At 40.5% G+C, this 10000-nt stretch overlaps 1 protein-coding gene across 1 annotated transcript in view; it reads right to left on the reverse strand.

Moving 5' to 3' along the window:
- Nucleotides 1–40: 40 nt before the first annotated feature.
- LOC113827077 (translation initiation factor IF-2) overlaps nt 41–10000 on the reverse strand; it is a 67712-nt gene continuing 57752 nt past the window's right edge. The window contains exons 3-6 of the mRNA XM_070136442.1: nt 6380–6529; nt 5678–5740; nt 4572–4728; nt 41–3902 (exon numbers count right to left, since the gene is read on the reverse strand). Of these exons, the coding sequence (XP_069992543.1) occupies nt 3896–3902; nt 4572–4728; nt 5678–5740; nt 6380–6529 (377 nt within the window). The 3' untranslated portion in view covers nt 41–3895. The remainder of the gene's footprint in view (nt 3903–4571; nt 4729–5677; nt 5741–6379; nt 6530–10000) is intronic.

A 10000-nucleotide genomic window follows, 5' to 3' on the forward strand; every position in this document is an offset into this window, starting at 1 on the left:
AAGACAAATACCTCATAAGGATCATGAATAAAAGAAAATATGTATATCAATAATATATTAAAGACTTTGTATTTTTACATAAAATCTAGAATTTACAGACCATTAAAACAATCCAGCAAATTGGTGGAACTCAGTTTTGGAGTGAAAACAAACTGGCTACTTATTGATATGAAGCCAAGCTGTTTTTATTGCTACGAGAGGACCAGCTTCTTGCCACCCTAAACAGTCTGTTGGGCTAGTTGGAGGAAGCTGCTTACCAGGCTGAAAGAAGTGCCATTTGCATATCTATCTATTGGAAGGGAATGCATGGCCAGCTATGTGGGATAACCTTGAGTCCTAAAAAAAAAAGTTAGACAAAAATGTTTTTTTCGTTTTTCTTTTTTTTTTTTACCCTGTCTTGTCATTATTCTTATTCATCAGGAGGTCTTGTAGAAGAAATAAGAATGTTACTTTGTACATAAGCTTTACCTTTTTTTTCTAAATTGCTTTTTATAGTTAATTACCCACAAGCCATTGCCAGATTAAAGCAGACCACAAAACCTGTAAGTACTTCCTTCCAGGGGCTGCTACAGGGAGCAAAGTGGGAGTGGGGTGGTTGAGGAGGGGGAGGGGGAGGGGGGGGAAGAGGTTATGAGGGAAGGCTACAGTATGTATGCATTTTTTTCCCTTGGCAAATTTCAAACAAAATATGAGAAATAATTTATACATACAAAGTGTGATGCGAGAACACTTGGCCACATTTAAGTATGAGAAGCTATCCTGTTTAATGGTGAGGAACAAAAGAACAAAATCTTTAAGTGATATATAAAAAAAAAAGACAAAGGTACAATCAAATTCACCATCAGATGTAATTATAACACATTCTGGTGCTGAATATGAAACATAAAATACCAAATCCAAATAAAACAAGGTGGTGGTTTAGGTTTCAAAGAAAAAAGGTGAAAAGAAATTTTTAAAAATCTGATTTTAAAAATTGCTCCTGCAAAATGGTGTGAAAAAATAATAACTTGACTAGTTCCATCAACAGGTCTACAGTCCTTCATGGTAATTACCTAAAGCCTTCTTGGCTCAGTAAATGCAACAAAACGAGCTTTCCATGATTTGACTGGTAATCCTAAGTTCTGTACGCTTATAAAAAACTGCTTCTACTACCAAAGTTAATGAACTGCTAATCTCAAAGTGTATTTTAGAGCAATGCATTGCTTTACAACATTTTCTTAAAGACTTTCTTATACTATTCCATGCTAAGAGATATCCCTTATTACGGTCGAGTAAGCCTTTCAAATCCGAAAACTATACACTATAAAAATTTATCAAAAAAGAAAGTTAAGGATTTTCACAACCATGCTCTTCTTATTGATGTTTTTTTTTATATTATTCCCTTAAAAATACCCTAAGCAATGTTCAATAATCACTGGCACTTCAGAATATAATAATAAAAGAAGGTATTGGTAGAAGAGAAGTGAAAGAGAAGAGGAGAGAAGAAAAGAAAAGGGAAGAGAGAAAAGCACTATGTACAAAGACTGCACTAGAAGCCTCAGACACACTGATATGATGTGGGCAATTTAACCTATCTTGAAAGGGAGGAGGGAAGTGCTGGGATCAACTGATGGTTATCACTAATAATAGAACTAGTCACATTCAGTATTGCCAGTCTATAGTTCATGTGCATGACATATAACAACCTGAAAATACTGGAGGACAGTTAAGATGGAAGGAATTAACATTTTTTTATATATACCTCTGCAGCAAACATCATCCTTTAAAAGGATATTCCTATGTTATTTCATTAATTTCATAAGAGCCAATTCCTTTCTCTTCTTTTTTTTTGTATGTGTTCTCATATCAACACTGCCAATATGATTAACAACAAACCAAAATTAACAAAACACTACAGACCTTCCTCTTTTAATGCTATTATTGCTCACACCACCAACAGAGTTGTTTTAAATGCTAACACTGGGTGCAAATACAAACCTCTTCATCATTTACCTATTTCTCATTCACTAACTACAATTGGAAGTTGTTGTCTTGTCTAGTCCTGCTTGCTCTTGCTTATTTCATTCACCTGGCCTCGATAATAAGTAAGGCATACCTGGGCTAAGCAGGGGACTTTGTGCACATATGAAAACTGATTGTCACTATCTGACATCCAATTCAAGTTCATTTTTCCTAATTACCTCTTTCCTTACCAATATAAAGTCATTATGCAAAGTCTCCACTGAAATTCTTACACATATTTTGCTCGTACTCTTAGCCAGTGACAGAAGTACAATTACAAAACACTATTAATTTTCAACGGCTCACTCTACCCTGCTGTTGTACTTCGAGCCCTTGTTTTCTGATGGCTGGCTAAAGAGCATAACAAAGCAAGCTACATGGAATTCATCCACTACTGTCAAACAGTGGGAGGTAAACCCACAAAAAACAAATTTGTGGAGTCGTCAAAATTATGTTAGAAGCTGCACCTGGGCTAGTTATCAAGTAGCTTTCGGAGGACTCAGCTAATAATTACACAGGATAAAAGACTGAAAAGGAAAGGGGAGACTGTATCAAATATTTACAGAAAGGCTTGACCTTATGACAATAATATGCAAATGTATATTAAGTAACAGACTAATCATTTTTGTAACTCCACTTAACTATGACTATGGTTTTCTCTGACTAATACATAATGATGAATTAAAAAATAACTCATGAAAGCATGATACAAGTGCAAAGGTCAAGCAAAATATGAATATTGATTCCTGGGTCATATACATGCAGGTAAATGCAGCTGCAGAAGCTATAATAAAGAAAAAAAATCCAATGCTTGTACAAAACATGTAAGATTAAACAAAGAATGTAGAAATATGAAGTCCTACAGAAATTGTACAAATTTCAAAGATCTTCAGATGCTGCTCAAAGGAATAGGCAGATATATGGTGAAACAGTATGAAGAGGAAGTAGAAAAAAAGAACAGAAGGCAAAAAGCAGACTTATACAAGAAGAAAGACTAAAATACCCATACACAAAATTTTCTGCAAAATCTTTCATATCATTTCATGACTGAGTTCCTATAATGGTAGATATGTAAATGCCATTCCTAATTAAGTTCAAATGCAATGGCTTTAGTTAATCATTATGGTAAAATGTTCTGATCTTTGGTCAGCAATTAACAGTCATTATACAGAGGTGGGTTCATTCCACTATCCAAGTAGGCATTGTACAAGGAAATGTTTCTCTGTTGTAGGTCGTTCAAACATTACTTTGCCTACAGCCAAGAGGGATATCAGCTCAAAAGGTCAGGAATATGTGATACCTCTTACCCAGCCCAAAAGCATGAGAGGCCAAGTAGGAAAGTTGCACACCCATTTTTAGAACTTGTTTAAAACAAGTTCCACATGTGTATCCACTGATTCCTTCAAGATCTCACATTATAAAGCATGGAAAGTAGGTGCATGCAAGAAGGAGTAAGATTGGAGTAGAAATAGGAGGCATACAGGATATATATACACATACAACAGCACACTGGCCATACACCATGGCACCACAACACTCATGAGTTTACATAATCCAAGGACAAACAGAAAATGGACAGGCTCATTCATAACATGAGGAACATGGGTGTAGGGGTTAAGTTCAAGGAATTTTTCTCCAGGATTCATTCTTGACACTGGTCCTCGCCTACGATTTAAAACAAAAAAGTGAGAAAAAATCCGTGATTATCCTTTTCCATTGTCTGTCATCTTATCACTGAGTGTTTTTCATTTTGCATAACACCATTTGTCTGTTGGAGTCAAAAGTATCTAGTGTTCGACCAGCATCTATCAGATTTGAGAGCTGAGATCTTCAGTTTCTTTTTCTTTCAGAAATAGCACTGCAAGGAGCTCTTCCATCTTTGACGTCAGATGATTTAGGCCCTGGAAGAAAAAGGAATTTCAGTATCAGAATGTTCTCATATACACTGAGGTACTGTGCATGAACTATAGCTAAACCTATATATAAACATATATACATAAATCTCTATATCTATATCTCTATCTATCTATCTATCTATACACACAGACACATATATCAGGGGTGGCCAACCTTTTGTGAGATATAATCTACTTTTTCTACAGTTACCCTGATGCGATCTACCAGCCTAAGATTCACACATGTCCCAGAAATGTAACTGTAACAGAGTTACACACACACACACACACACACACACACACGCACACACGCACGCACGCACGCACGCACGCACGCACGCACCACACACACACACACACACACACACGCACGCACGCACGCACGAACGCACGCACGCACGAACGCACACACGCACACGCACACGCACACACACGCGCACACACACGCACACGCAAACATACAACTTGAGTGTGTGTGTATGTGCGTAAGGTCTATATTCTCATGTAGACCTCGGACGTGCGTGTGAGAGCGGGCGCGCTCGTCTGCTCTTGACCCTCTCCCTCCCTTTGCCCCCCACCCCACAGTCCTTCCCCACCCCAAACATACCCCTCCCCCCCTCAATCATACCTCCCCCCCCCCCACCCCGTGCCACAGGGCCGGCCGGAGCGCCTCACCTGGAGTCATTCTCGGCGTGAATGATAGTGCGCTCCTTGTAGTAGATCTCCTCCTCCTCCTGGTCGCACAGCAGGAGGACGACGGCGCCGAAGAGGAAGATGGCCGCGCCCCAGCCAACGCCGTAGGCCCATCCGAATTCCCACAGGGTGCGGTTTCCTGCGGGAGGAGGGAGCGCGGGTGAGATGTGGGGGGCGAGAGGGAAGGGGAGGGGGCGAGAGAAAAAAATGACAGTGCAGGTGATGATGAGGGAAGGGAGGGAGGGAAGGAAAGAGGGAAGAGGAAGGGGAGGGAGGGAAAGAGGGAGGGAGAGGGAGGGAGGGAAGGAGGGAGGGAAGGAGGGAGGGAGGGAGGAGGAGGGAGGGAGGGAGGGAGGGAGGGAGAGGAGGGAGGGAGGGAGGAAGGAAGGAAGGAAGGAAGGAAGGAAGGAAGGAAGGAAGGAAGGAAGGAAGGAAGGAAGGAAGGGAATGGAGATGGGGATGTTTATATAAATATAGATAGATAGATAGATAGATAGAGAGAGCGAGAGGAAAATATATCAGTATAAAAATATGGGTCAGAGGGATAGGAAATGGATTGCAGTATTCCCTGCAGGTGAATAGCGCGTGGCGAAAATGTCGGACGATAGATAGGGAGGAGGAGGGTAGGGAGAGGGAGAGAGAGAGAGAGAGAGAGAGAGAGAGAGAGAGAGAGAGAGAGAGAGAGAGAGAGAGAGAGAGAGAGAGAGAGAGAGAGAGAGAGAGAGAGAGAGAGAGAGAGAGAGAGAGAGAGAGAGAGAGAGAGAGAGAGAGAGAGAGAGAGAGAGAGAGAGAGAAAATCAACGCATAGAAAGATAGACTACTGGTGAATAACAAAGAGGAAAATAAAGGTGCGGACAAAAAGAAAGAGACAAGAAAAGACAAGTGGGAAAAGAAGAAAAACAGGGAACAAAAACAAATAAACAAGAAAAAGAGGTTTTCAACGACGGGATTTAAACGTACGACCGTTTAAATTATTCAGAAACAGAGTTATGCAAACTTCACAGCAATATTCAGTTTATTGTCACAAAGTTACGTTCAAGTTTATTCAAAAACATTACACATGAAGAAAATATTAATGCTAAACTAACCAAGTTCAAGTTCCTGCACGAAGAAAACTGGATACAGGATGAGGGCGACCAAGATGGCGATCACTGCAAAATGGGAGCAAAATTAGTATTCGCTTTTATCTCATAATATCTGTGCCATCTGCCTTGGATGGTCAGGTTTGGATAATAAAATAAAGAATAACAATTATCGGAAATAAGACTACATATACAAATACCAAGTAAATGTATATGACACACATACACACGAAAAAAAGATGAGGAATATCAACTTAACCCGCCCCACAGTTTAATATAAATTAAATATAATTCGAAACACAGCAAAGTAAACAATGTAACAGTAAACTATGAAAAACAAAGTAAACTATGAAACACAGCAAACACATCTACTTCCCTTCCAATTTCAACTCTTCCCCGATAACGGCCCCCTATCATCATTAATTATTATCAATGATGATGATGAAGATAAAAAATAATGATAATCATGATATAGAATAATGATCATGAAAATATAACTCTCACCTTCTCCCTTACCCTCCAATCTACATACCAAAGGAAATCCCATCCCATCTATCAAATACCCTCGAAAAAATAAATAAAAACGCATACCAATAATAATAATAATAAAAATAACATCATAAGTAATAATAAGAAAAAATAAACAAAAGAGCAACACGAATAAACCACAAAACTAAAGCGAACTAAAAAACCGGAAGCAATACTCACGTGCAAGGGTCATGACCCAGACGGCGATGCGGTAGTAGCGCGTCTTGACTGCGGGGTCGTTGTTGTTGAGCCCCAGAGCCGTCATGAAGGTTGCGAGGACGTCCAGCAGGAGGCAGATCACACACAGGGCGGCGCTGGCCATGATGTAGGCTGTGGGCGAGGGAGGGTTTCATTAGCCAGGTTGATTTGGGTTGATTTTTGGGTTGATTTGGGTTGATTTTTGGGTTGATTTTTTTAAAAAGTGCTTATTTAGAGTGTGTGTTTTTGATAATGTTTTGAGAGAGTGAAAGAGAGGGAGAGGGTGTTTATTTAGGGTGTGTATTTATTATTATGTTTTGAGAGGGAGACGGAGGGAGGGGAGGGAGAGGGAGAGGGAGAGGAGAGGGAGTGGGAGAGGGAAGAGGGAGAGGGAGAGGGGAGAGGGAGAGGGAGGGAGGAGGAGGGAGGGAGGGAGGGAGGAGAGAGAAGAGAGAGAAGAGAGAGAAGAGAGAGAGGGAGAGAGAGAAAGAAGAAGAAGAGATAAGAAGAAGAAGAAGAAGAAAGAGAAAGAGAAAGAGAAAGAGAAGAAGAAAGAGAAAGAGAAAGGAGAGAGAGAGAAAGAGAGAGAGAGAGAGAGAGAGAGAGAGAGAGAGAAAGTGAGAGAGAGAGAGAGAGGGAGGGAGAAAGAAAGAAAGAAAGGAAGAAAGAAAGAAAGAAAGAAAGAAAGAAAGAAAGAAAGAAAGAAAGAAAGAAAGAAAGAAAGAAAGAAAGAAAGAAAGAAAGAAAGAAAAAGAGAAAGAAAGAAAAAGAAAGAAGAGAAGAGAAAGAAAGAGAGAGAGAGAGAGAGAGAGAGAGAGAGAGAGAGCAGAGAGAGAGAGAGAGAGAGTAGAGAGAGATGAGAGAGATATATGAGAGATAAGAGAGAGAAACGGAGAGAGAGAGAGAGAGAGATATATATAAGATATATATAACTATATATGGGGGAAGATATATATATATATATATATGTAATATATGAGAGATATAATATATGAGAGAGAGAGAAAGAGATAGAGAGAGAGAGAGAGAGAGAGAGAGAGAGAGAGAGAGAGAGAGAGAGAGAGAGAGAGAGAGAGAGAGACAGACAGACAGAGAGAAAGAGAGCGAGAGAGAGAGAGTAAAGCCCAAGACCCACAAAATAATTAAAAGAGAAACACATTGACACGAGGCCAACGAGAAGCGAGACAGAAACGGACAGAAAAGTAACCTAATTTGGCGTTTGCTCAACTGATTGCACTCGAGTCTAAAGCCACAGTCAAACACACGGATTCGAGCTCATACGTCACTGCGTCGGATATGTATGCATGAGCTGGCTACAGACGTGTGTTCGTTTCCCTGCAGCTGAGTGCGTTTTGTATTGGTATTTAAAAGCATTCAACTTGGGTACAGCCACAGGGGTACAGATGGTACAAAAAAGTAATGCTGGAAGGTGGGAGTGGAAGGAAAAGGAGAGAATAAAATGGAAGAAAGGAGAGAGGAGAGTGGAGAAGAGGGAAATGGGGAAGAGGAAGAGGTACAGCTACAAGTAGAAGTAGAAGTAGAGACAGTGATTGAGATATAGGCAGAGGTAGAGGGATGAGAGAGGGAGGGAGGGAGAGAGAGAGAGAGAGAGAGAGAGAGAGAGAGAGAGAGAGAGAGAGATAGAGAGACAGAGAGAGAGAGATAGAGAGAGAGAGAGAGGGAGAGAGAGAGAAAGAGCAAGAGAAAGATAAAGAGAAAGAGAGAGAGAGAGAGAGAGAGAGAGAGAGAGAGAGAGAGAGAGAGAATTTCATTGATTTGAGAAAGAGAAGAGAGAGAAAGAGAAAGAGAATTTCATTGATTTGATAACATTTATTTATAGGAGAGAGAGAGAGAGAGAGAGAGAGAGAGAGAGAGAGAGAGAGAGAGAGAGAGAGAGAGAGAGAGAGAGAGAGAGAGAGAGAGAGAGAGAGAGAGAGAGAGCATCTTAAAGCTCGTTGTTGCTACACAAACTCTAATCTACATTCTAACTAGGTCTTATATGCTGGTTCCCTTTAGCATATTGTAAGCGCGCACTCCAAATTTCTACAGAATTGCCCAGACCTCCCTCTTCAAAACTCATCTACATAAGCACACACACACGTACATGCACGAAGACACGTACATACACAGGCAGGCACACACGTACATACACGAAGACTGAGACAGACAGACAGACAGACAGACGAGACACACAGACACACACACACACACACGCACGTACACACACACTGACACAGACACAGACACAGACACAGACACACACAGACACACACAGACACACACACACACACACACGCACACACACACACACACAGGTGTCAAAAGGCCTATTCCTCTCTCACTCTTGTTTTATTATTCCTCTACAAAATAGATTTTAGGATCGAACTTGTCGATACTGGTAAGCGAGGGCTTGGAAGATAAAAAATTGACGGTTTATTTCATGGTATGACGGGGGCTCCCTTTAGGTGAAACTGACTTGGGTTGGCTCAAGCATAATAGTTTTGGATCAGCTGACTGGGGCATTTTAACACATCGTTATTATTTTCCAAAACTCTATGTACGATCACGCTGGAAATTGGAAACGAAAAAAATATATGGATTACAGCCCTGACACGGAGGACATGATGTTGAAAATCGTTGGACATGTAGCACAATTTTGGTCGTAGTCACGGGCAGGTTAGCTTTCCTGATGTGGCCTATTCATTATTCCCTCGTTTTTCAGGGGAATAAAACTAAAACAAAAAGGTGTGACACCATCCATCACATGATTATATAATAGCTAAAACTCAATAAATTTACCATGTGCAAAAGGGGAGGTGAAATGCTCAAAGGAACAGCCACAACCCAACGCAGACATCAGCTGATAATGACAACACGACCGCAAATCATTTCTAGAATAAATATTTGATGTTTGCAAGCAATACATGACAAGTGCTGGCTGGTTACCTGTCGAGATGATTGGCGCTGCTGTCGCCCTAAGCATTTTACCTTCCCTCGGAATTCCTTCCTTCTCTACGTAAGAATACAGACCTTTTTTCCCTCTTTATCACCCGTTTTCATAATTCGTCAACCAGTATCATAAAAAAAGCTTATTCGTTATATCAAACGCACACGCACACGCACACGCACACGCACACGCACACGCACGCACACACACACACACGTACACACGCACACGCACACACGCACGCACACGCACACACATATATATCTTTTTACATATCAGTGACTATTTTTTGCCATTAGTATCAGTGAGAATTCGTAAGACTGAAGATCTCAACGACGCAAAAGAGAAAGAGAGAGAGAAAAAGAAAAAATTGGGAAAAAAACCGTTAGAAATAGAAAAAAAACCGTTAGAAATAGAAAAAAAAGACCGTTATTTGTATGCCAGCTCGCTCCATCAGCTCCCAAGTGAATGCAATCCCAACATGTTATATATTCACAACACATACATGCACATAGCCGATTGTTATAATTATTGATACCTGACGCTTGTGTTAATCTATCAAAGCGCGTGTCACCGATAGACAAAAAAAAATCTCTAACATTAAATATGGGAAACGATATTTGTGGAATTGAAATGCGTTGTGTACTGTCCTTAGT

The sequence above is a fragment of the Penaeus vannamei genome, chromosome 22, assembly GCF_042767895.1.
Source record: "Penaeus vannamei isolate JL-2024 chromosome 22, ASM4276789v1, whole genome shotgun sequence".
Classification (NCBI taxonomy): domain Eukaryota; kingdom Metazoa; phylum Arthropoda; class Malacostraca; order Decapoda; family Penaeidae; genus Penaeus; species Penaeus vannamei.